This window comes from Bos indicus, chromosome 23 (genome assembly GCF_029378745.1).
Source record: "Bos indicus isolate NIAB-ARS_2022 breed Sahiwal x Tharparkar chromosome 23, NIAB-ARS_B.indTharparkar_mat_pri_1.0, whole genome shotgun sequence".
NCBI classification, from domain to species: domain Eukaryota; kingdom Metazoa; phylum Chordata; class Mammalia; order Artiodactyla; family Bovidae; genus Bos; species Bos indicus.
The window spans coordinates 20,743,262-20,771,240 of NC_091782.1; the positions used below are offsets into that span (position 1 = coordinate 20,743,262).

The following is a 27,979-nucleotide window of genomic DNA, read 5'->3' on the forward strand; positions in this document are numbered from 1 at the left end:
AGACCTCATTACAAGGTTGATAAAATGTAGTGATGGAAGAGAAAATTGCATTCAGGGTTTCAGAGGATGCGAGGCAAGCCTCTTCCCCTGTCTTGGGCTATTCAAGTCATCAGCCATCCTTCCACAGGATATAGGCTGCTTGTAAGTTCCATCCCTCACTCTGACCCTGACTTGGAGGTCCCTGACTCAGGGCCTTGGTTGGTCCTCCATCTTTGCACACCCCATGGGAGACACTGCAACCCTCCCACAGAGGAGGGGTCAGCAGATCTTGGTGAAATGAATTGTTGACCCAGCTCATTCCTAACAGGCAGCTTTTTCCAGAGAATGACAGAGAATATGGATTATCTGCATGTGAAGATTGTATGGCGTGTTAACTGCAATGTCTGCTAGTTAAAATGAGAATGGCCATTCAGGCAGGAAGACTCTTAGTTGCAGAAAATGTCACAAAGAACACAGAATTCAGTCCTGCTCCTGCCACCAAGTCAAATTTCTGGGTCAATCTGCTGTAGCATGTGTTACCCCTGATAGTCACACATGTGGGTGTAGTATACATGTGGATGTCCACGTCCATGTGTCAGTAAATCTGCTCTATTTCCGTATTTCTCAACTCTGCTTTTCACTGTCACCTCCTCTAAGGAGACTTCTTAGAGGTGTTTTCCTCACTAACCTCCTCCCCATGAAAATTTAATACCACAGATATGCTATCTGTTTATATGCTGCGCGTATCTGTGCTGTACATAAAAGGAAGATTTTTCACCCCTGAAGAACCAATTTTATACCCCTTGGGGAGATATTGCCCTCACTAAGAATGCATGGCCTATACGTGCATCCATGCGCATGCATGCGCACACACACACACACACACACACACACACACACACATGCACACACACAAGATAGCTGGCTCCTGGGGGAGAAACCTGCAAAGCATTTTGAGCACTTAGAGAGGACGCTCCTAACCAATCACAGCCAAAGCAGACAGCAGCCCTGGTGCAGGGGTTCTCATAGGAAACAGATACCAGCCATCAGAAAACTAGGGAACTCTAGCAAGTTCTGAAGCTCCCTGGGCATGATCTGATCCCTAGATCTCCAAATCTTTAGAGCTGGAAGAGATTTTACAGACCACACAAGCAGAAAATATCTGTGTGTGTTAGTTGCTGAGCCATATCTGATTCTTTGTGGCCCCATAGACTGTAGCCTGCCAGGCTCCTCTGTCTATGGAATTCTCCAGGCCAGAGTACTGGAGTGGGTTGCCATTGCCTTCTCCAAATCTGATTGTTTATAAAAAGAAAATACCTAAAATTCTAATTTTTACATTACCATTGCAAACCACTATATTCACACATCTACTTTAAAGGGAAACAAAACACATTTGGGACAAAAAAGAACCATTAGCATATTTATCGTTTTATAGGTATGGTTACCAGAGGAGGCAAGATTTTATTGAACAATAAATCAGTCTCTAAGTATCTAACATTTTAATTCTGTGCAAAGACTTGCAGGGAGTGTGGAAGTAAAGGTCAATGACTCTGCCTTCAAATGTCTTATAGCCCGGTTTTGTTGTAACTTAAACCACGTGTTGGCATCACTGACTCAATGGATGTGCGTTTGAGCAAATTCCTGGAGATAGTGAAGGACAGGGAAGCCTGGCATGCTGCAGTCCATGGGGTCACAAAGAATCAGATACAAGTGAGCAACTGAACAACAACAAAACCACATATAATATCTGAGGAGTAAGAAGGCTCTCAGGAATTACTGTAACCTGTTTCCACTCAGTGAAAAGGTGTACTTTGGTAGTACAAAGAAGGATGAAGAGGGAGGAGGAAATCATAGCATGATCTGCTTATGATCTACTTGACCCCGGTCTTCTCCAGTGAGTCAGATGCTTCCACACTCATGACAAGAACTCCATAAGATCCAGATCTACGTTTTTGTCGGTTTCTGTTAAAATCATCCCAAAGAAATCACTGAACTTATCAAAGAATATTTGGTGTTAAATATCCTAACAGCAGAGTCTAAGCACTTAAACTGGGTATTATAATTAATGTCATAAAATCATTAGGATATAAAAGAAGACTCTGTTGCACAATCTTTCCTAAGGAAATACTGATAAGGGCTCTTGGTAGCAAACCACAGGGCTCACTGTAGCTAATTTAAGCAGAAAAGGAAACAGGCTAGAAAGTCAATTCCTGACTTCTGCCTTAAAGAAGCAGGGCCCAGAAAAAGCATACTCAAGGGTGCAGAGTCACCACAAAGGAAGACAAATGTCCCCTACGCACGTCAATACTGAAATCGCTGAAAATGCTCTCCAAAATACACACATATGAACCGTGAGCAAAAGTAGCCTTTGTTATTACTTTGTCAGCATTTGAAAGAACCAATTTTCTGCCAAACCATGGTATCTGAAATTGTTGAAAAAGAAGTCCTTGAATTTGAGGAAATAAGGCATACACACACATAGATACACACAGATACACACACAGACACGCACAGACTCACACACAGACACACAGATGCACACACACATAAAGATACATAGACATATACAGACACACAAACACACATGGGGAAACGGGCCAATGTGAAAGTTATCAAAATGAGTCAACAGTAGCCAGAGACCATAAGTGGATTCCATGAATTTACACAACCTGAACTGAGGCCAGGATCCAGCCAGCCCCGGAATGCGGTTCCATCTATTTCATAGTTGAAAAATTCCCCAGAAAGGCCAAGTGTCTTGGTCAAGGGCCCAGGGGAGTCAAGGGCAGAAACCATTCCAAGTGTTTACTGTTAGGAATGCTAGCCTTATAAAACAACATTCTCCTTTCTCAGGAGATTCACTTCCTGGAGCAGTGGTACGAGGCCTCGTCGATCGGCGTGCCTGTTTGAACTGCTTGCCTGTCTCACGTGGTGCGCAGAATCGGTTGGGAAATGCGGTCATGATTGTATTTTTACCTGGTGATGCGCCTGGGCAGACCCTGTAGCACCTGCTCATTGCCAGGTGGCTGCGTCCCAGCTCACAGATGTCACAGCACTGCCCGGAGAAGCAGCGTGTGTCAGCAGCACGGGGCTTGGTGGAAGGCAGGCCAAGCAGTAAACGTCAAGGGGATCATTTGACAGAACAACACCCCAAGAGCAGGGCATGAGACACAACGCACGCTGGCAGGAACGAGGAAAGGGCTCTCTTTCCACATGACTCTCCTGCACAAGGACTCAAGCCCACAATCACAGAAAACTCTTCCTGGGTCTGGTACCAAAGTCTAGAGCCTCAGTTTCCAGGAATATTTCATCACATGCAGAATAGATATATTACTAATGTGGATTCACCCGGAAACATCCTCCAAGAAATTCAGAATGTGTCATCTTACAGCTCCACCCTGGATGGCCAGATCTCAAGGCTTAGTGGCAAGGAGAGTGACAGGTGAGTGTGGGCACCTCCCTGGAAGGCAGCCCCTCCAACCTCACCTTGTGACACCAAAGGCCAAGACCTCTACTCTGGACAATACACCTTGAGCAGTTCATTTCCTTGTCAGCCTGGCTCCTAGGTCAGGGGTCAGCCTACCACCTGTTTTTATCAATAAAGTTTTATTAAAACACAGGCATGTCCATCAACTACATATTGTCCATGGCCGCTTTCTTGCTACAGTGACAATGTTGCATAGTTGTGAGGGAGACTGCATGGACTTCAAGGCCAAAAATATTTACTATGTGACTCTTTATGGAAAAGGCTTGCTGACCTCAATCTAGGTTAAGGGGGCTCTAAGACCCTATATAGGTCAGGAAGCAACAGTTAGAACTGGACATGGAACAACAGACTGGTTCCAAATAGGAAAAGGAGTATGTCAAGGCTGTATATTGTACTTTGGCCACCTCATGCGAAGAGTTGACTCATTGGAAAAGACTCTGATGCTGGGAGGGATTGGGGGCAGGAGGAGAAGGGGACAGCAGAGGATGAGATGGCTGGATGGCATCACTGACTCGATGGACGTCAGTCTGAGTGAACTCCGGGAGTTGGTGATGGACAGGGAGGCCTGGCGTGCTGCGATTCATGGGGTTGCAAAGAGTTGGACATGACTGAACGACTGAAATGAACTGAACTGAAGACCCCTCACCAAGTAGACAGTAAACTGCTTGAGAGGGTCCCTTGGAAATTTTCCATCAGGCCTCCCGCTGTGCTCAGTATACAGAGAATCTATCTAACAATCAATCTATCCAAGAATCAATGAGCTGAAAGGGACCTTGACTATCATGTCATCCAATCCTCTTATTTTAGAGATGAAAAAACCCTAATGACCAGGCCAAAAGCCTAGAGTGACAGAAAGCAGAAGCAAACAGAACCCTTCCTGAATTCCACTGTATTGCTGAAACTCAGTATATATCCAGTAAATATGGAATAAGTGCAAAGATACATACAGATCTATATAGCAGTATCAGTAGTTGAGCATATGGTGTATGTCAACACCATATGGATATACGCATTTCAGTCTTGGACCTCAAACCTTGGGAGTAAAGTGGATATATAAAAATGTGTATGTACATTATATATTATGTATAAATATTATGATAATGTATGTACGTGTGTATACATGTGTATGTATAAAGCAAAAGGAAAATGAAGTCTCTCAGTAATGTCCAACTCTTTGCAACTCTATGGACTATAACCTACCAGGCTCCTCTGTCCGTGGGATTGTCCAGGCAAGAGTAATGGAATAAGTTGCCATTCCCTTCTCCAGGGGATCTTCCTGATCCAGGGATCAAACCCAGGTCTCCCGCATTGCAGGCAGACGCTTTACCATCTGAGCCACCAGGGAACCCTGTGTGTGTGTAAAGCAATAATAAAATTATGGTGCACACACTCCTTTGTAGGAAACAGCCAGCTATGAGGAAAGGCTCTATCTAATCTGTGACTTCAAGGTAACCATGACAGTTGGATACTGTCCTCCTTGTTTGAACCCAACTGAAGGAAATCAGCACCAGTTCAGGGGACAGCCATGTCATGAGTGATAGTTGTCTTCCATCCCTGGCTTCTTTTTCTAGCTCCTTGCAGACCATCCTCCCCCATGTCACAAGCCCTTCATCCATGAGGTGCATCTGATAACTGCTCCTTTGTCTTCCTCGGCTGATGTCCGATCACACATCGGGAGGTACTCCTTCACCCCAAAGTGTTAACCAGCCAGGCGTTCCCTCTGAGGACCTTTATCTCCACTCTGGAATGAAAGGTGCCTCACCCTTGATAATGTAGTTCTTGGCACACACGTCAAAAAATGTTTTCTGAAGAGCATCAGGCCTTGATAAGCTCCAATTGCCCTTTACAATGACCTAAAGTGGGAGCAGGGCCAGAGGGATAGGCCTTGGGCTCTCTCCAGTGTGCCCTTGTTCTCCTGGTCAAGAGAAGCTCCTGGGGTCCTGATGGGGTGGAAAACAGGGGGCTTTCATCACTAGCTCCTCAGAATCTGCCCTGGCAACAGGTCTGCTGGGAGGAGATGAGGATGGCTTCTTCTCCCTTCTCCACCTCATTATCCAGACCTGAACTTAAACCCAAGCCCTCATCTGCCTGTGCCCCAAAACTCAGCTCAGTGCCTTCGAGCCCCCTTGATTCCAGCTCCCATAGTCTGCACTTGCCCTTGGTTCCGGTTCTCCTGCGTGTCCAGTGGCTGCCCTGCCCACCCTTCTATCCCAGACTTCAAGTTCTATCTGTGCCTGATGGTATCTGCCTTGTGTATTTTACTCTCTTCCAGACTCAGGGCCAGGCACCTGGTCAACCTCACTCAACAGCTGCCACATGGAAAAGTGCATTGTGAGCATGTTTGACTTTAATTTTGTTACTTTTCATTACTAACATACAAGATGTGGTTTTGTAGTCAGTCAGACCTGGGTCTGAATTTCAACTCCACCACTTTCCATGGGACCCCAAGTTAAGCCTTAACATTTCCAAGCCCTAGGTTTCCCACTGGTAAATCAGTCACAATGTACCTACCCCATGGCTTTGCTGCGTTAGAAATACTGAAATAAATGGAGTGGTGTGCACAATGTCTGGAGCACAAGAGATGCTCAAACAATTGAGTTTATTATCAAAGCTTCCCACCATCTTGCTGCTTTTGACTATGTCACGTGTTTCAGAATGACTCAGAAAGGGCTGAGCATCTGTGAGGCTGGGCCCCCATGGAGTAAACTGCAGTGAGTAGCTCATTTCTTCCTCCTCACTTCAGACTGCTACATGGCAATGTAACAGCCTACCCTCTCTGGGCCTCAGTGTCCTCTTATCAAAAGCACCGTCAGGCTTCTCAGAAGCTGCTGGAATCTCCTGAGGACTCAGTGGAGCCCACTGAATTCCAGGAGGAACACTGTTAACTTTCTTTTGATGTAATATTGTTCATGTTTAGAGTGCCCTGGTAAATTGTCTGCAATTATTTTCATTATAGGACTCTACTGGAGCTCTATAAATGAGTCTGGTTTAGTTGCTAAGTCGTGTCTGATTCTTTGTGACCCCATGGACTGTAGCCTGCTAGGCATCTGTATCCCTGGGATTCTCCAGGCAAGAATACTGGACTGGGTTGCCATTTCCTTCTCCAATAAATGAGTCTAGTTCTTAGTAATGTAAGGGCAGAGTAACTGGAATAAACATAGTTTTATCTCAAGCAAGGGGTCCCTCCTTGAAGATGAGTTTCAAAGCTTACCCTAGAATCCTGAGGCACTTTGGCCAATGGCCATCTGTTGGCAAGGCGGGCAGAGTCTGCTTGGGTAGCCACCCACACGTATCACACAGCAGGTACTACCTCTCCTCCTGGCCTGATGGGTAACTCAGTGCACATGCTGCTCTCCTCGTGTCTCTCCGCCCCTCCTTCTGAACTTCTTCCTCCTGCCTCCTGATTTGATAAAGCAATGAGAACCATTGTGGCAGCAAGGGCTACAGTGTCCAGATAGAGCCCATGCAGGGTAACACATTTTAAATAGGACCTCTGGGGACAGACCTTAAAGCAAAGAGGTCAATGGAAGGGTGGGAACTGATTGACATCAAAAGGTAGGAGTTGATTGACAGCAGAAACAGGAAGACGATTTGAGAACCAGTGGGTCTCTAGGCAGCTCTGACTTCCCTGTGTGATCACTGCCCGGTTTCTAATGTCGAAATCTGATTTGGCTTTGGACTATTCATTGTGACCTATGGAGAGTTAAGGGAAGGCAAAGTCATGGGCATCCTACTCCAGCTGCCATTAAAAAAGCATCTCTTGACTCAGCACAAGCACATTCTCTTCACACAGCTGAGAGGGCCTGAGTGCGATGAGGCGGCAGGGGGCACAAGTCGCATTGCTTCAGGATGGGTCCTAGCTCTGAGGCCTTGGGCAGGGATCAGTCTTTCTGAGCTTCACTTTCCTCATCTCTAATTTGAGAGTAATAACAGCAATAATAGCATCCCCTTCCCCATGGGATTCAAGGAGCTAAATAAGCAAGGGCTTCAGAACAGCATGGGCTTCCCTGGTGGCTCAGACAGTAAAGAATCTACCTGTAATGTGGGAGGCCCGGGTTCGATGCTTGGGTCAAGAAGATCCCTAGGAGAAGGAAATGGTAGCCCACTCGAATATTCTTGCCTGGAGAATTCCATGGACACAGGAGCCTGATGGGCTACAGTCCATGGGGTCACAAAGAGTCAGACACAACTGAGTGACCAACACTGTCACACAATCAGAACAGTGCACAGCCATGGTTATCATTATTCAGTTTCCAAGCGTATTCTCTGACTTTTGAAAATGCAGAGACAACCATGTGACCAAAGAGGACTGGGGAATGAGGGTTGACTTTTCTCTATAAATCAAGTCAGCTCCCCTCTGTTTTTCCCACTTTCCCCCCTTGACATCTGGCCCCCCATGAATTCCTGACATTTTTCACTTCAAGTGCATTATATTCTGGGCATGGAGATGAACAGCTGTACCAAACAAAACAAAACAAAACAAAAACAAAACAAAACCACAAACCCATGACTGCTTAATTCCATAGGCCATGGAGCAGGTTCTAAAGTCAAAGGTCAATATTTAAGATGACTGGAATATAATGTACATTGAGGAGACCTAGGAACAGCTGGTAGACTCACTTGCCCCTCAAATTTCTCTCCAGTGCCTATCCCAATCCTTCACATTCCCACTGTTAGACTCCCTTCTCTGGATCCAGGGTGTCCATAGGGACCCTTGTTAGGTCATGGGCAGTGCTCCCATCATGGACTATGCATTGGAATCCTGGGGCACTAGCCAGCTACAGATGTCCAGGACCTCCACCTCTGAAGACCCTGATTCCTAAGTGTGTGCTGGAATTTGGAAAGTGTCCCAAGTGAACTATGTAATCATGCAAGGCTGGGACACCCTGTTCTGGTCGAGATCACTCTAGTCTGGGGTCAGGACCTCCAGGTTTCTCCCTCAGCTCCTGCAGAAGAATGTGGAGTACAGGCCCCAGAAAGTCACCTTGTCTCTCATTGGGATTAAATATCTTCCTTTCTCCAAGGGACTGCTTGAGGATAAAATCATACACTGTTCTTGTTCAGGCTCTCAGTCATGTCTGACTCTTTGTGACCCCATGGACTGCAGCATGCCAGGCTTCTCTGTCCATCACTATCTCCCAGAGTTTATTCAAACTCATGTCCATTGAGTCAGTGACACTATCCAACTATCTCATCCTTTGTCACCCCCTTCTCCTCCTGCCCTCAATCTTTCCCAGCATCAGGGTCTTTTCCAATGAGTTGGCTCTTTGCATAGGATGGCCAAATACTGGAGCTTCAGTTTCAGCATCAGCCCTTCCAATGAATATTCAGGGTTGATTTCTTTTAGGATCAACTGGTTTGATCTCCTTACTGTTCAAGGGACTCTAAAGAGTCTTCTCCAGCACCACAGTTCAAAAGCATCAGTTCTTCAGCACTCCTTAGTCCTTCCTTATGGTCCAACTGCCTTCCTTATGGTCCAACTCTCACATCTGTACATGACTACTGGAAAAACCATAGCTTTGACTATATGGACCTTTGTCAGCAAAGTGATGTCTCTGCTTCTTAACACAATCTCTAGGTTTGTCATAGCTTTTCTTCCAAGGAGCACGTGTCTTTTAGTTTCAAGGCTGCAGTCACCATCTGCAGTGATTTTGGAGCCTACGAAAAGAAAATCTGCCACTGTTTCCACTTTTTCCCTATCTGCTATGAAGTGATGGGACTGGATGCCATGATCTTAGTTTTTTGAATGTTGAGATTTAAGCCAGCTTTTCCACTCTCCTTTTTCACCCTTATCAAGAGGCTCTTTAGTTCCTCTTCACCTTTCTGCCATTAGAGTGGCATCATCTGCATCTCTGAGATATCAGATGAGAGACTCAAAAATGCTTCTGAAACTGCATGAACACAAAAGGAACCATTTCTAGGAAATCAAGCCAGGAGAGGGAATGAAGGCTTGGTTGGAATATCATCAATGTCAGGTAGAAGCAGGTGAACTTGATATAGCCGGAAGAGGAGTGGATATGACAGAGTATTCCAGGAAGAGTAAGCTCAGCCTTTCAAACATGGTGGGCTTACCACGTGGCTCAGTGGTAAAGAATCCACCTGCCAATGCAGAGGGCACAGGTTCAATCCCTGGGTCAGGAAGATCCCCTGGAGAAGGAAATGGCAACCTATGACAGTATTCTTGCCTGGGAAATCCCATGGACAGAGGAGTCTGGCAGGCTTCAGTCCATGGGGTTGCAAAAGAGTCAGACATGACTTTGAGACTAAAAAGCAACAACAACAATCAACCGTGGTGGGCAGGAGGAGAGTGAGGCTGCTGACAGGATGCCACCTTAGGGGCTGATGAGATGATGCAGCAGTAGGAAACAAGGAAATAAATCATTTCTATGGTAGAGATGGGCTTGTTGTTTGTCAAACCTACTTCACCTTTTCCTGAAAACACAGTGGATAACATTCACGCTCCAGCCCATGGAAAGTGGGTGGAAGTGATTCTGCCACTTCTAGGCAGGGACCATGCAAACTCTGTGTGTGATCCTCCATTCTTCCCTGTGATGCTCCATCGTTTCCTCTATGTTGATCCAGTGCAGAGTCCAGCAGAGGAGTTGGCAGCCTTAGGGGAGGGCAGGATCACAGAGAAGAAGGAGCCAGAGGAGGGGAGGTCATTCACCAAACTCTGCACTGAGCTATTCTGTGAACAAGGTGATGGGTGCATACTGACCAATAACACAATGTCTTAAACAATGAAAGTTCTAATTTATGAAAGGAGCTCATGTTCTGATTTCATTTGATCCTTACAGAAATCCCATCAGACAGACCGTATCTCTGCTGTGCTCCTACAGTACTCCTGGGAGAAGAGGTCACATGACCTTCCCCACGTGGCATCTCTCTCTCCCCAAAGTCCTGTGGTGCAGCCCTGCCCAGAACCCTTTATCTCCACAGGAAAAATCTGAGGCATTAGTGATAAAGGACCACAGACATATGGCTCCTTTGGTTTCCAAGGCAAAAAAACAAAGACACAGTGGATGCTAGATTTTATGATATGACTATAAAATGACAAGAACTCAAAAGTGAAAATGAATAAAAGGCAGGTGAGGTTGTCCCTCCCCCCAACCACCCACCTGCGGTGTTTCCTGGCCCTCTGCTCCCTGTCAGCTTTCGGAAGCAGAGGTGGGCAGGGAGGGGAGGGGAGCTTTGGTTGAGTCAAGAAGTCTTTATCAGTTGCCATGCCAACCTCCCAAACTGAGTTTTTAAGCAATAGTAACTGGGACATGGTTTTCACTTCCTCTGTGTTCTAGCTAATGGGTTCCCAGTTGGAGTCCATTCACTACACACACTCCCTCCTACATTTTCTGGGTTATCTCTAGTCTTATACTTGATTCTTACCCGCTTACTGCAGAATAATGATAAATAGAAGTGGAACACATCACCTTGAGCTCCATGGAGGTTGGTATGGGGTATAGGGTAACCAGTACCAAAGTGTTACACACCCAAGCACAGGGAGATGAACTCCCATATCAGAATACCTCTCTGGGGCCAGCCATGCCACCTACAGAAAATTAAGTACTTCCTCTTTTAAAATACAGTTGTCCCACAAACAGGAGGTTAACACATGCAGTCTTTTGCATTTTAGATAAAAACCCAAATCACTCAGTTTGCCCCATGATCCGACTCAAACTGTCTACCCTCCCCGCATCTCTTCATAGGCTTTGCCACAGCCCAGCAGAACACTGAACTCTTCTAGACACTTCGTAACCCCTTCTTGCCTCTACAGCCATCACTGATGTGGTTTCCTCTCTCTGAGATGTCACGTTCATTTCCTCTCTGCTTCGTCATCATCTTTGCTAAACCCTCCTGTGCCTCGTTTTTCCCTCTCACATGGGCATTTGCTAAAGCACAGCCTTTACCCACTTCCCCAAGCTCCCACCTTCAGGGAACCCATTCTTTCAACAGTAGGAAGGAAGCACAAGTTCAAGTCCGACCTTATCTCATTCTTAGCTCTCATTGTCCAGCACTCCAATGGCCACGTGCCCTCTACTCTGGCCTGCTGTCATCTCAAACAGAACAGTTCTAAAACCTGAAGATTGCTCTCATTACCAAGATTGCTCTCCGCTCCATTCCTCATGGCTCTGTTTCTACCCTAGATCCATCGGGTTTCTGAGTTCAAAGGAACCGTGAAGCTCAATTCATTCATCTGCACTCAATCCACTTACAACAACTTAGATAATAATGGTCAAGCCCACCACTAGCATCCATCATTCCGGACATGGAAACCAGCCTCTCCAGAGGAGAACCGACCATGAATCTAAAGCTTGGGCCTCCCTCCTGTGTTTGCACAGGCTTCTTCCAGGGCCTGCACTCATTCTGTAGCCACATCACACTTCCCCAGTATGGTCCTCCTTTTAGCTCTGGCTTGGGTTCATGATGGCCTCCCCACAAGCAACACTGGAGAAGCCTCCTCCCGGCCTCTCAAGGCTCTCCTTATTCATAACCACCTTGAACACAGTCATAAGAGCAAAGGCAAAAAGAGCAGCAGCTCATGTGTCTTCTCACGTCTTTTCCTTAAGCCCATAAAGCACACATAACCCAAAATATTAGACTCTGAGTTTATCTGATAAGAGGGCGTCAGACCAGATGACTCCACAGAGGTTTTTCCCAATCAAAAATTCTGTGATTTTGTGATCGTTGAGCCCATCTTACAGAAGAGAAAGTTTGGCCTTAAAGAAAGTCACACAACCAGCATAGTGCAGCCAGACCTAGAATCCAGATATTTGAACTTTGAACTCATTAGTCTTCCCACCACATTGTGCAAAACAGTATAGGAACCATTCTAACAAAGCAGGGACCAAATCAAGCTCCTATTCTGGGTAGAACCCTCTGGTTACTCCGCATTACTCACAAGGGGTCAAAAATCACCTAGCTGCCATTCAAAGCCCTTTCTCACCATTGTGTTTCTTTCTCTTATTTCCAACTGTGTCCTTCCATATGCCACTCTTTTTGGCCAACCTTGAATACCCCACTCCCAGGCACTCAGTGACTCCTCATCACTCTTTAGAGCACAACTCAGGGACTTCCCTGGTGGTTCAGGGGCTAAGAATGCACCTTGCAATGCAGGGGATGGGGGGTTGATCCCTGGTCGGGGAAATAAGATCCCACATGCTGCGGAACAACTAAGCCCTTGAGCCACAACTAGAGAGTCTGTGTGCTGCACTGAAGATCCTGCATGCCATAACTAAGACCCCACGCTGCTGCTGCTGCTGCTAAGTCGCCTCAGTCATGTCTGACTCTGTGCAACCCCAGAGACGGCAGCCTACCAGGCTCCCCAGTCCCTGGGATTCTCCAGGCAAGAACACTGGAGTGGGTTGCCATTTCCTTCTCCAGTGCCTAAAAGTGAAAGTGAAGTCACTCAGTCGTGTCCGACTCCTAGCGACCCCAAGGACTGCAGCCTACCAGGCTCCTCCGTCCATGGGATTTTCCAGGCAAGAGTACTGGAGTGGGGTGTCATTGCCTTCTCTGAGACCCCACGAAGTCAAATAAATAAATAAACGTATATATGTATGTATATTTTTTAGAAAGTTCAACTCAGGTCCTATCTCCCCAAGACTAGACCTGGAGACCTCATTTGAGCCACATGCATTCCTCATTTCATTGCCTACCAAGCATGTGGCATGATGTTAACATTTTTACTCCTCAGCTTCTAGTTCACGGGCTGCTAAGACGCCATCATCTCTGATCTCCCCTCCCAGCTTTCAGCTGTCACAGAGCCTGGCACAGAGTAGCCTGGCTCCACAAACATGTTTGTTAATTGGTTAATTGATTGATGGATTGTTTTCAATCTCTTAACTCCCCACATTCTTTATCTTACTAATATTTCCTTCACACCCAGCTTTTTAAATGACTTGTCACTCCTATATCATAAAAAAAAAAAATTACAGAGGAAGAGAAGCAAGTTTAAAAGAGAGGTCAAAAGCATTCCTTTCCTCCTTTTCTGGTTTATTTAGGGTCAATCCTGGATGACTCATGTGAAGAAACATATTTGCCTCAACTGCCTCCATCCCAAGAAACGCATACTTCCAGTAGGGAGTCAACTTTCTCTTGCCCTTTGGATCCTCCCCCCGGTAGGTTCAACCCTATTTACCCACAAGCTGGGCCAGCTGTTCTCAATCTTTGATGAATCCGAGGATCGCCGGCGGGAGATGTCTGGAATTCACCCCAACCTCTTGAATCTGAATCCCTAGGGACAGGGATGGGCAAACCTGTATGAAGAAGCTTTGCAGTGACTTGTTTTGTGCCCCAAAGGCTGAGTGCCAGTGGCCTAGCCATTGTTCACCACGAGCAGTGCAAGAAATATAACTCAAAGAACCTCTCTGTGCTAACAGAGCCAGAGGGAACCTCTTTCCAGAGGTTAATAACTCCATTGCTTTTTACCAGAAAGAGCTCATTTTAGTTCTGACAGCAGATTATCTATCTTATTTACCCTTAAGTATTTCACATCTCAGATCTAAGACATTCCTTGAATAAATATATGAATTTCCAAAGTAGGTTGTCACTCAGGGAGCTGGCAGACATTTCCCTGGTAGTTGGAGCTGACCCCTCAGAATGCCAGCAGGGTCAGATCTAAGATGCCCTGGGTGGAGACTCACCTTCAGGAAACCCATGATTAACCACTTTGCATCTTCATAAAAAAGACACTTGGGGATGGCTCCTGGGTAATAGTTTTTAAAGGTACCAGATATTAAGAGTCTATTACATTTTCCCAATAGTCTAGATAGGTAACATGCATACATGTGTATGTGTTTCCTAGGACAGTAGCCATGGCTAGGCAGAGCTTGAAGGTTGCAAACAAACGGGAACACTGCATAGAGATTTCAGGGGTCCTCTTGGAACTAAAGGACCTGAAACTCCAGAAGCTTCTTTCCTACTGAAGAGTCAAAATTGTAGCACCTGCGGATGAGCCCGGGAGGCTCCACCTGGAACCCAGGGACAAGAAGGGGATGAAACCCTGGAAGTAATACCCCCATGGAGCTGAAAAGGGAGGGGCCAGAGTAGCACTCCCAGTGATTTGATGCATCCTAGTCCAGCCCCTAGAGCAGCTACCAGAGTGGGAGCAGCTACCAGAGGAATCAACACCCCTTGAGCGGGAAGAATCTGACCATTGGTCAGTGATCTACACTCTCCTGGGGTTACATTCCTCCAGACAGTGGTTGGTGGGGGCCTCCAGCTCTTGGAGCAGCAGCCCCATCAGAGGCAATCAGATCCAGAGACCACTGTGCTCCAGCTCACATCACTCTGTGTCTCTGCACCAGCGACTTCTGGGACATATTAAGGAAGGAACGTGCGAGGGCTCGGCTTCTCACTTTTGGGGCTATCCTAGGCCTGCCGAGGAGGCTTTACCCAGATTCTACACATCTCGTTCAATGCTCACAGCAACCCCAGGAAACAGACATTGCCATTATCAGCATTGCACAGGCAAGACAACTGTGGCCCAGAGACGTCAGGCAGCCTGTCCTAGCTCACACAGCAGGTGACCTTCGGGGCACCAGAAACTGCATTCTTCTACTGCATCTTCCATCACCACTACCATGGGCTCAGCATCTGAATTTCAAAAGAAACCAAGAATTAAAAGCTTCTGACTTATCTGAACCCATGGGCTCTTTGCCCTGGGTGGAGAAAGCTACCAAACACTCCAGAGACACAGCTCAGGTAAGCAGGGAGGCAGGGACTGACACCACTGGCCATGGGCTTTAACATCTTCAGACCCCCAGTCCTCACTTTCACCACCTGCCGGGGTACCTGAGACTTGTATGAGTTGACCTTTGACATCGGTACTCCCAGGGATGTGTTACCAGGTAAGGATGCACTGCTGACACAGCAGGGCAGATGGATTTGCGTGTTGCATTACTGACCAAAGAGCAAAACAGGAGAAAACAGTGGCATAATGTGATAAAAGGAACTTCAAAACCTGATAAACCCATGACTGGCCAGGTGACCAAGCAGCCAGTGGCCAGCTGGGGTCTGAGAGGTAACACAACAAAATTTGATCCCGTCTGTTCTGGAAGTCAGATGACCACGCCACGGGTCGCCATGACTTGACTTGTGCTCTGCACCACTGTCAGAGCCTTCTGGATCACTCCATAAATGAAATGACTAGCCATTTCCATCAGACAATCAGCAGGCCTCCGTTCTGTTTCCCCCGGGGGCTGAATTGATCATTATTTACTAGACCGACCCCACACACAGACGGTTCTGGAGTCCTGCAGATAAGGGCTTTATGGTCTGTCAGCATCTGTTCACTGCAGCACTGTTGGCTGTGAGCTTTCTATCAACAGCACTCCTAATGAGAATGATCAGGATGACCTGAGGCTGTTAGATATTCTAGACATTTATCCACACTAGCAGAGCCACCGAGCTCAGTAGTGGCAAAGCTGCCTGCCGAGAGACCTGCCTCTGATCAGGACTCAGTGGCTCTGCCCAAGAGCTCCACTCCAGAGTTGCCTAGGGGTGGGGGTAAAAACACCGCTTCTGGCTCCCACCTACAGAAACTGTGATGTAACTAACCAGGGAGCAGCCTGACATCAGAAGTTTTAAAAATCTCCCCCAAATTATTTGATGCTGTAGCCAAATTTGAGAACCACTGGTTTCTGTTGAAACTCAAGAGACATTTGTTTCAAGTTGGGTGGCTTTGGTGACTTTCTACCTCTGGGGTCTAGGGCGGGGACTGAAGGTGGAGGTGTTGATACGGAAGGAGGAATGAATGCCTTGATCTAACTACACAGCACATCCTGTGTTTGTCTTCCCAAATCACTTTCTGTTTTGCTTTTATTTCCTTGTTCTTTTTTCTTTCAATAAACCACGCTCACTGCCTCTATCAACTCTAACCTGTTGTCCTCCCTTTGTGATCAAAGTCCCAGCTGTGTATGATCTCATTTATTCTCAAAATAGCCCTGCGAGTGAGGAAGCAGCCAGGCCATTGTTCCCTAAGGCAAATCAGGGACCTGCAGATCAAGAAAGGTTCTATCTGCCACGGGACTCATATCCTTATCGAAGTCAATGTGTTCTCAGCAATTTTCAACTTACACAATGTTTTCCTCTATTTGTTCCCGTGGCATCCTCACAGCCAGTCTGTGGTGACAGTATTTTCATAACCAGGGTGACCACACGTTCTCATCAACCCCAGGTGACACCTGCTGTCCCAACCTAACTACTGGAAGTACCTCCTTTCTCTCTCAGGAGTTTGGACGATAAAAGATAAGGGCACTTTATTTATAATCACCCGCTTGTTTTAAGAGTGGGGATGTTGAGATTCATAGAAGTTACGGAACTTGTTCAGAGTCACTTGGCCAATAAGAGGCAGAGACAAGATTTAAACCCCTTTCTCTGTCCCCTCCGCCCCATTCATATTTGTTGGGAAATGAGAATGAGAGCTGACAGACTCAATTCAAACCTTTCTTATTATAGATGAAGAAATTAAAAACGTTGGGTCAATGATCTCTTAAACATCCCCATGAGATGGCTTCCCCGGTGGTCGGTCCAGTGACTGGGAATCTGCCTTGCAGTACAGGGGACACCAGTTCAATCCCTGGTCCAGGAGGATCACATATGCTCACATGCCTCAGAGCAGCCAGATCCATGTGCCACAACTACTGAGCCTGTGCTCTAGAGCCTGGCAACCACAACTTCTGAGCCCACGTGCGGCAGCTACTGGAGCCTGTGCTCTGCAACAAGAGAAGCCACTGCAATGAGAAGCCCTCACGTGGCAATGAAGAGCGGTCCCCACTCCTGAAGCTAGAGAGAGCCCTCGTGCAGCATCAAAGACACACCAAAGCCAGGGAAAAAAAAAAAAAAACTTTTTAATTAAATAAATAAATCTTTTAAAAAAAATCTCCATTAGAATGTTCCCTGGAAGGGAAAGACTTGGAGTACAGAGCAGGGATGGGTGGGAGCCTTGATAGCATTCCATGACCATATTAGAATGGACTGGAAATGGAAATGGCAACCCACTCCAGTATTCTTGCCTGGAAAATCCCATGGAGGGAGATCTACAAAATCCCTGGTGGGCTACAGTCACAAAGAGTTGGACACGACTGAGTGACTAACACATTGGAATGAATTCGTAAGTTGCCAGTAAGTGTCATCTTAGAAACACTTGAAAGGCAGACTTGGCAAAAGAAGGTACAAGGCCTGACATATGGGTATTTGAGAAAGAGTAAAGAATTTAGAGTCTAAACTGCTAGTTGAGGGCTGCATTTGAATGTTATTTACTGCTATCTACTTCTGAATATTTCACTGACGCTCTTTGAGCACCTGAGTTTTTCAACCATAAAATGGGATGAACCATCATCCTTAGTTCCCGAGGTTGTTACAGGGAGAGCAAACTGCAGTTGGCAAAGTACTCTCTAGCATCATGTCTCAAGAGGTCCCTGGGAGCCACATGTCATTTGTTTTCATCACTTTTTACCTGTGAATCAAGGCTCATGGATTAACAAAGCCGGGGATCCAATGAGATAAGGTATTTGAATGTGCTTCCTAAGTCCTAAAATGCCACCGTTTAGTATTATTAATAAGCAGCAGCAGTGGTAACAGATAATGATCACCAATCCATCTGGCATAAAATCTATTGTATGTCCTTGAAACTCTCATGATAATGAAGGTTTTAAGTGACACACAGAAGGCTTTCCTGGTGGCTCAGTTGGTAAAAAGTCTGCCCGCAATGTGGGTGACCTGGGTTTGATCCCTGGGTTGGGAAGATTCCCTGCAGAAGGAAATGACAACCCACTCCAGAATTCTTGCCTGGAGAATTACATAGACAGAGGAGACTGGTGGGCTAGAGTCCATGGGGTCATAAAGAGTCAGACACAAGTGAGTTACTAACTTTGGCTTTCACTTTTCCCAGGGGACAGGCCAGGTTTGGAGGTGGGTGGGTCTCTTCGAGGGATTGTTGAAGATGACCACATCACAATACTTACTGGATGAGGAGAGCCTCCCTGGAAGGTTTCCTAGAAACCAACCTTGCTGGGCCTGTAGAAATCACCTCGGATACCTGAGACCTTCCACAGGGCCTTTCTTCTGATGGGAATCCTACAGCTATGAGACATGATAAACCATGGAAATACCTGATTCTATAAATCAGGACATGGCTGGCTGCCTGGGCAGTGTCTTTATTTCACAATTATTTTTAGCCTTTACTTGCCCTTGTAAATGATCACTACTAACCAGAAGCTCAAAAAGGGGGTGGGGGGATCAAAAGAGCTTTCCTATCTGATTTTTTGTTCCCCATCAACTTGGTTTCTGTGCTGACCAAGAAGGCCTGCCTGGCTCTCATGGATTGCTTTCCTTTAGGAAGAAAAAAATTTAAAAAAAAAGACAACACAGGTACTTTAGAATTCTTGTGGGCACTGGGGGCTGCTAAGTGAGCTTTTTATACAAATGGAGAAAACCTCCAAGTTGCCAACCTGAAACTCAGAAGGTGCGGGTAGAATGGGCTTCTCACTTAGGAGCAGGGCAAAGGGCTCTTTTGGTTCTAAAAGAGTCAATTTGTGTTTCAAATAGCTTTCAGGAACTTGACACTGTGAAACTACCTGCTCCCAGGGAATCTGAGAAAGTCCTAGAATAGCTTTCTTCAAGAAGAACAGCAAGACTCCTTGCTCTGTGAAAGCTCTCCGTATTCGCTCCCTAGACCGCAGGCCTGGATGCCGGGGGTCAGGGCAGCCCTGGCCAGCTCTGAGTCCAACACTGCTCAGCCTGGGAGGACATGACCTCTTTCATTACCTGGGTCTGCCAGAGAGCCTGAAAATCCTTCCCAGAAGGGTCCCAGAACTAAATGAGGGTGACGGTGATGGAAGCCACATTTGGGGGAAGAGAAATAGGTCCAGGAAAGTTGTCTCACTAAAAACCAAATGTAATCTCTATGCATAATTTTGCAAAATAACCCCCTAAATGTAAAGCCCAGCCGAAATTTTTAACAAAACTTTGTGGGAGGCTGGGCCAACTGAGAGTACTTTTCAAGTGTAAGATAAGTCACAGCTTGTTTATTATTTTTTAATAAAATAAATAAAAATTACCGAAGACCAAAAGGCTGCTATCAGTGTCATATAGATCTTACACTTCCTGTGAAAATCTATTTGTGTATTTAGTTTGTAGATAAGGATCCTCTGACCAAAACAAATTTAAAAGGCATGTATATTTCCATACATTTCCCCATGTATAAAGGGAAATATACATGTCTTTTAAATTCAGCCAGAACAGGCACCAAGTTCTCTTCCCTTCTCAGTTACCTGTATATTTCTAGGGAAACTGCATTCTAAGATGTTTGGGGGTTTTTTTGTTTTTTTTTTTTCCCCCCTTTTGTGAAAGTTCTCAGGGCTCAGGCAGCCTGCTGGCGGCTGCCCCTCCCCCAAGTCCTGGCGACTCCGCACCGCCCTGGAGACAACTCTCCTGCTCTCAGGTTTCTCGGCTTCTGGAGGACCTATCAAATGTTTCTTTCTTATTACAGTGGAGGACCGGGAAACGGTGCATCAGCCTTCATCCTTCCTCCTCCAGGTTGCAAAGGAAGTGTAGCAGCTTTTGACGTTAGACTGTTTCGGAGCGGGGAGCGAGGGGACTTAATGAATTCCCCCCGCCCCGTGTCCCCTCCTCCAAGTCTGCCTCAGGTCACCCTGTGCATTTCCTGATACAACCCCGCGGAAACACGATTATGACACTAATAATAATGTAGGCGAGTGGAGTGTTTGCTTTCCGCTTTGCAGATCACAGAACAAGAACACATCTTTGTTCCCTTTTGCTTTTCTTTTAATAGAGTAAAAGAGAGAACGGAGGTTTTAAGAAATGTTATTTCTACTTTGCCAAAGATCATATTATTAGTAATGCTTTCTTTTCTCCCTCTTCCTTCCCCCCGCCTTTTTAGAAGAAAGCTTCATGTGTCCAGCCAGGTTCCTGCCCTCACCCTGCACCCGAAGATGCCCTTCAGGACAAACCAAAATCGCGCCTAGGCAGGGTGACCGCCGGTCCTGCGGCAGGTTTGACAAACTCTCGGAGAAGACAGCCACCTGCCAGAATGCACCTGACTCCATCTCGCCCGGGAGCCCCGAAGCGAGGCTCGGGTTTGCAGAAAGGCCACCCCAGGGACCGCCAGGGCGAGGCTGCGCTCCCTGGGGATGGTCGGGCGTCCTAGAGCGCTCCGCGCCGTGGCACGTGAGCCGCGATCCCGGCTGGAGGCGCAGCAGGTGCGGCGGCGCTAGGACGCCGACCTACCTTCACGAAGAGCTCGATCTCGGGGTCCCGGTCGTCCCCGTTAGCCGTCGCCGCGTCCGTCATGCCGTCGGCGCCCGGGGCCAGCGTCCCGGGCCGGGGAGGCGCCACCTCTGCGGCGCCGGGGCCAGCGCTCCTGCCGCTGCTGCTGCTGCTGCCCGGGAGGGCCCCTACAGAGGGCGTTTATTTATCTAGTTTCTTTAATCTATTTCCCCAGCCGGTGACAGCGGTGCCTGAGGGATCGGAGTTCCGGGCGATCGCACGAAAAGAGAGAAGCCAGGAGAGGGCAGAGGACGAGGCAGAAAAGGTGGGCTCGGGGATGGGCTGCAGGTCCCGGGAGCAACAAGTGCCGCGCGCTGGGAGGTGTCACAGGATCCGCGCGGGGCGGCGATCCTGCTGCCGCCGCCCGCGCCCAAAATAGCCGGCGCCGCGGGGCGGGGTCAACCCGGCGGGCGGGAGGGGCTCCGGGCGAGCGCGGCCCCCGCCCCGCATCCCAGGCTCCGCGGGGCGCGCCGCGGACCAGCGCCGCTACACCGCCGCTGGGATAGGAGGATGTTCTGGGAAAGATAAAGGGGGAGGAAGTGTGAGAGGAGGCGGGGGAGGATGAGAGAGAAAAAGAGATGGCTTTAAGCCTTACCTTTCATTTAACGAAGCATCAGCTCCTCCAAGTTAACTCTCCTACCAGCCCTTTCCACTAGGAAACCCCCTTCCTGCCTTAGGGATGCTCAGAGTGGGGAGGAGCTACGGGGAGCCGCGAAGAGAACGCAAGGACCCTGAAAACTGTGCATTTGCCATCCTCGTGCGGGATAGGTTAGAGTAGGGCTGGGAGAGGAGGAGGCAGGGAAGGGCAGGGTGCTGTGTAAGGTAGAGAGGTGAGTCTACCAGGTCAGGATCCGTGTCCTTTAACCTCTGGGCTGTTTTGCTTTCCCCTTCTTTCTTTTTTTTTTGTTTTTTGTTTGTTTGTTTTTTCCCTTTGGCTTTCTCCTCTTTTTTTTTTTTTTCTTCTTTGTTTTCTATTTTTATTTTATTTTTCTTCTTCTTTTTTTAATGACATAGAATACTCATACGGGCTTCCCTTGTGGCTCCGCTGGTAAAGAATCCGCCTGCAATACAGGAGACCTGGGTTCGATCCCCGGGTTGGGAAGATCCCTGAAGAAGGGAAAGGCTACCCACTCCAGTATTCTGGCCTGGAGAATTCCATGGACTATATACAGTCCATATACTTTGGCCACCTGATGCGAAGAACTGACTCAATGGAAAAGACCCTGATGCTGGGAGAGATTGAAGGCAGGAGGAGAAGGGGATGACAGAGGATGAGATGGTTGGACGGCATCACCAACTCGATGGGCATGAGTTTGAGGAAGCTCCAAGAGTGGGTGATGGACAGGGAAGCCTGGAGTGCTGCAGTCCTTGGGGTCACAGAGTCCGACACGACTGAGCGACTGAACTGAACTGAATATGCCTATGGAAAAATATGCATATCATAAATGGACAGTTCAATATATTTGCACAGTCTGAACTCATCCATAACACCAACATCAGAAAAAGAGGTAAAATGCTAGCTGCTCTTCCAGAAGCTCATCCCGGTCTCTCCTCTCTAGCTCTCCTCCCTCTCATGGCTGTCACCCACCTGGGGTTAACTTATTACCCCTACTTGTAATAACAGCACAGGTTAGTTTTGCCTGGAATCTTACAATAAGCGTAGTATATACTCCTTGGTGTCTGGCTTCCTTTGTGTTCACCACTGCATTGGTGAGATTTATCCATCCTACAGTGTGTAGTTGGAAACCACCCATTTTTGTTGCCACAAGTTATTTATCCATTCTCCCTCTGATGGATATTTGCATAGCTTTCAGTTAATGACTTCCATGGGGCTGCTATGAACATTCTATGAAACATCCTTTCACAATACGTGGACACTTTTTGTTGGATATATACTCAGGAATGGGATTGCTTGTTGCTAGAGCATTAGAATGTTCTCGAGTAAGCACTGCCAGCGGGTTTTCCAATGTGGCTGTACCAATTTACATTCCCATCCTCCATCTCTTTTAAAAACAGGTGCTAAGTCTTTTGTATCTGGAATCTGGTCAACTTCTGTTTGTGTTCTTTGCCTTCTCTAGCTGATCCTATCTATGCTCTGTCCTGCCTGACTTATAAATACGTATTTGTTCCATGACTTTCTAAGAAAAAAATTAATCACTTAATAAAAATAAGTAACAGTACTCATTAGGTACCAGGCAAAAAATGCTAAACACTCTACATGTCTTAACTTATTTCATCTTTATAGATAGTGTTATTGTCCCAATTTTACAAGTGGGGAAACTGAGGCATATTTATTAATATTTAAGTATTTTGCCCCTAGTCATTCAGTTAGGAAATGGTGGAATCAGGATTTGAACCCAGACAGACTAAGCCTATGCTCTCAACTACTCTCATCGTAAGGCACTTTGGGAAAAAAAGGCACTGTGCTGGTCTTCATGGAGATTAAAATCTATTTCAGGAGAATATGCCCATGTAAAGAAAAACTCAGACTGCCATACGAATTGGGTAGATGAACGGGCTGTGTAAGTCAGCTTGCTGAGAGATTATTCATCATCGTTGGAGTAGCCGGAAAGAGAGATCTCACAGAGCAGAAGCAACTTCCTGAATGGCAGGCATCTGATCGACAGAGAAGATGGCAAGGTGTCCTGACCACTGTTTATGACAGGTTGTTTCCCCCTAAACTTCAAGTGCAAATGTCTCCTGCTCACCGAAGGAAACAGTCACCAAGCCCAACTTACAACCCTCGTGGTACCCTACAGCTTAATCAAGGTGAGGCTTAATTGCTCTCCTCCTCAGTTTCAGGCTTACATCACCAAAGCCTTTAGCTCTCACCTTCACAGCTGTACATTCCAAGCCAGTGACTGCATACTCTGGGAAAGACAAGGTTACAGAGGGAGACAGCTACCTTCACTGCATGCCGCATAGACTCATCACTTTCCTATTCTGGACTGTGGACAATATTTGCAATAGTAATTGACAGAGGTAAATGAAATTTTATGCTAAAGTGCCTTTGAGGGCTTTTTTTTTTTTTCCCCCCTGAATGAAGATGCTTTACACATGTGGTTATTTTCTTGGCTATGAGCTTAACAATATGTGGTATGACCTCTATTTTCCCCTAATCCCAAACCTAGCAGAGTTAGCTTTTTAAAAAAAAAACATTATTTACTTATTTTATTTTTGGCTGCACTGAGTCTTTGTTGCTGCACACGGGCTTCCTTTAGTTGTGATGAGCGGGGGTTACTCTTCCTTGCGCTGCACGGGCTTCTCATTGTGGTGGCTTCCTTGTTGCCCTCGAGCACAGGCTCTAGGCTTCAGTGGTTGCAGCACGCGGGCTCAGAAGCTGTGGCCCACCGGCTTAGTTGCCCCGAGACAGGTGAGACCTTCTTGGGCCAGGGATTGAACTTGTGTCCCCCTGCATTGGCAGGCAAATTCTCCTCCACTGGACCGCCAAGGAAGTCTGAGAGTTAGCTTTTATTTCATCTTCTCCAAATATGTACCACCTACTGAAAAATGGAACAATTCCCTTTTAATTTCTAGATACCTCCCACATGGATATCCCTATAGATAACTGATAGTTTTGATATTATAAACTTTCATTTAATAAAAAAAAAAATTCTGCTCTGGTTATAAAATACTTCTGGCCTATTTCTAGTTTTTAACTCCACATTCTGCTTCATTTCACAATAAAAAGACTTCTTTTTTTATATATAAAATGACTACCCTTTTACATCAAAGTATAATTGGTTAGGCAATTCGAACTTTCTTCAGAGAAAAGCACTTCTCTGATCATATAGACTGTACTTCTAATAATCATAGTTTCACAAACTTGTTTCAAGTTTTGGATAAATCCTTATTAGGCAAGCACTTCAAAAACATATTCAATGTTCACTTTAGCAGCACATATACTAAAACTGGAATAACACAATAAAGATGAGAATGGCCCCAATGAAAGGATGATGTGCATATCTGTGTGACACTCATATTTTTGTATGATTGTTGAAATAAAAAAATTTATCTGACTGAGTTTTCAATATATTCATATTCAATGATACGACATAAACGTGAAGGCAAAGGAATTTATATAGCTGTAATATTTCTATACATCATTTGAAGTGGCAAAGTATGAACTCTAAGCAGATTAAGAAAAGTCAGGTATACATATGGTAACCACTCCTAAACAACAGCTATAAAACTTACACGAAGAGATATGGTTTAAAAAAAAAAAAAATGTAAGTTAAAGTGTAATGGCAGGAAATTCTCAAATAATCTAAGAGGAAAGAAAAAGAAAGCAAACAGAAAACTAATCATACAACAGCACACTTAAATGTAACCATTTCAATTCAATTTAAATGGTCTAAACACAACTAAAAGTTGGAGATCAGGGATTTCCCTGGTGGTCCAGAGGTTAAGAGTCTGCCTTGCAATGCAGGAGATGTGGGTTTGATCCCTGGTCTGGGAGGATCCCATGTGCCGCAGGCAGCTGGGCATGTGTATGGCAGTACATGGACCCTGGGGCCCACACACCACAACTAGAGAATCTGTACGCTGCAAGGAAAGATCCCACACGACACAAGAAAGATCCCACGTGCTGCAACTAACACCTGACAATACAGCCAAATAAATAAATACTTTTAAAAGCTGGAGATTTTTGGATTGGATTAAAAACAAACCAACCAAGATCCAACTATGTGCTGTCACAGAATCTCACTTCAAACGTAAGCAGATGGGGAAAAAATACCATGCAACTGCTAGTCAGAAGAAAACACCAAACAAAATAGACTCCAGAAAAAGGAACTCATCATGGATAAAGAGGAATATTACATAATGATAAAAGAGTCAAGTCATCAAAATCTATAACAACCGTAAGTGTGTATGTACCTAATAACAGAGCTTCAAGATACATGAAGCAAAAGTGATAAAACTGAAAGAGGAAAAAGACAAACATGGGATCGCATTTGGAAACCAAAACCCTCCTCTGTTAGAAACTGATAGCAGAAGAGGACAAAAAGTCAGCAAGAGTATAGAAGACCTAAAAATAACAATCAAAAAATTTGACCTAATAAACATTCCCACACAACAGAACACACGCCATTTGCAAGTACACATGGACAGTCACCCTAATAGACCATATTCTGGGTTACAAAACAAACCTTAATCTTTTTAAAAGACTGAAATCTTACCACATATATTCTCTGGCCATAAAATAATCAATTAGACCAATACTGAAGATATAGGGAAAGCCCTTAAATCTTTGAAAATTAAGCAATACACTTTAAGAAATTCACTGGTTAAGAAGCCTCAAAAATAATTAGAAAATATTTGGAACTAAATACAAATGGACACTGCTGCTGCTCAGTTGCTCAAGTCAGGTCAGACTCTTTGTGACTCTATGGACTGTAGCTCACCAGGCTTCTCTGCCCATGGGATTTTCCAGGCAAGAATAATGGAGTGGGTTGCCATCTCCTCCTCCAGGGGATCTTCCCGACCCAGGAATCGAACCTGGGTCTCCTGCATTGGGAGGTGGGTTCTTCACCACTGAGCCACCAGGGAAAGGTCACAAATAAATATAGAATCTATCAAAATTTGTGAGATCCAGGTAATTCAGTACTTAGGAAGAAATTTATATAAGAAGTGTTCTTTTTAGAAAAGAATAAAGATTTCAAATCAATAATCTAAACTTCTATCTTAAAAAATTAGAAAAAGAATAGCCAGCTAAACACAAAGCAAGAAAATCCAGGAACCCCACCTCCACCCCTGATCCATGGAAAAATTGTCCTCCATGAAGCCGGTCCCTGGTACCAAAAATGTCATAAAAGATCAACACAGTTAATAAACTTCTAGCTATATTTACAAGATAAAAAGTGTATAAATTATTATGAAACACCAATCATCTTTATAAGGATATCAATATCTTACTGAATGCCAGGTATATCATTAGTTTCAAGCTCAAACCTTTAGGTACCTAATGATATTTAGTTGAATCCACTCTTCCTGCCCAAGGTAGCTATTTAATAGGAATTGGTTTCTTTCACCCTTACATTCTCTACAGAGGATCTTTTGGACAATCTCAAGGGCTTCGGTTTCAAGCTGAGGGGACTGGCAGATTTTGATGGCAGCTGCTAAAAGCATCAGTCATATTGTGTCTTTGTGGGAGGACCATGTGAGTGTAGCCAGAGAGAGGTGAGTCCTTCCACTTGCATGAGGTCACAGGTTGGGCTGCGAGGAGGACCGGGTGGGTTCCTAGTTCTGTTCCTTTATAAACTAACGTTTGGGTGTGCCCCACATTGCCAGTGATCTTTGTCCTCACAGCAGTCTGCCTACCTGTGCTCAGCAAAGGGAGAGGCCAGGGAGTAGGCTGGCCTGAAGCCAAGAGTCCTTGTCAACAACTGTCATTTATCCCGTTGGTTCACTCATTACTCATCCTTCCACCAGGGTTTTGGGGATGCCATGCTGTTTCTAGAATCCTTTGAAAAAATGCAGGGTAGGTGAGCAATGAGCAGTCTTAGCGCTTGCACTATCCCTCCATGGAATTCCTTCAAGGGTTGAATCATGTCTTTCTCATAACAATAAAAGCTCCTTGAAGACAAGAATCCTTTTTGTCTCTTTTGCACTACCCATAGAACATAATGGCCCCTTGTTATAAACTTGCAAACAAACTGATAATATTCCCAGTACAGTGTATGTGCTCATTAAATAATGGTCGATGGAATCAGTTAATAAACAACTGTGTTGTTCTCTTAGCTGCTCAGTTGTGTCTGACTCTTTGCAACCAAATGGACTGTAGTTTGCCAGGCTCCTCTGTCCATGGGATTCTCCAGACAAGAATATTGGAGTGGGTTTCCATTCCCTTCTCCAGGGGATCTTCCCAACCCAGGGATCAAATCCGGGTCTCCTGCATTGCAGACAGATTCTTTACCACCTGAGCCACCAGGGAAGCCCGAATAAACAACTGGCACCTCTTTTATTCACATCCTCCTCCTCCTCTTGGACTTCTGTTCATATCATGCAAAGGCTAACTTAAGTGAAATGGGCCTTACTGTGTGGAGACTTTATAATTATTCTAATTCTTAGCTGAAACACAGGAAAGGATTCTGTAACAGTACTAAGAGACCACCATGTGTGAGAACGCTAAATCTCTTATCAGCTCACTTTATCTTCATAATAACCCAAGGCAGTGCAATTAGTCTCATTTCACAAATGAGGAAGCAAAGACTTAAAGAGGTGAGGAAC

At 45.8% G+C, this 27,979-nt stretch overlaps 1 protein-coding gene and 1 non-coding gene across 3 annotated transcripts in view; one reads left to right on the forward strand and one right to left on the reverse strand.

The window, feature by feature from the left end:
- The window catches only part of CLIC5 (chloride intracellular channel 5), a 170,546-nt gene that overhangs the window by 93,761 nt on the left and 48,806 nt on the right, over positions 1–27,979 (reverse strand). The window contains exon 1 of one of the 2 annotated variants that reach the window (XM_070778064.1): positions 20,711–21,109. The exons of the other annotated variant lie outside the window; for it this stretch is intronic. Within the exon in view, the coding sequence (XP_070634165.1) occupies positions 20,711–20,773 (63 nt within the window). The 5' untranslated portion in view covers positions 20,774–21,109. Of the gene's footprint in view, positions 1–20,710; positions 21,110–27,979 lie in introns of those variants that run through there. 2 annotated transcript variants of the gene reach the window in all.
- LOC139179159 (U6 spliceosomal RNA) lies at positions 24,633–24,737 on the forward strand. Its single transcript, XR_011563586.1, has one exon. It is a non-coding gene; the product is annotated as a U6 spliceosomal RNA (small nuclear RNA).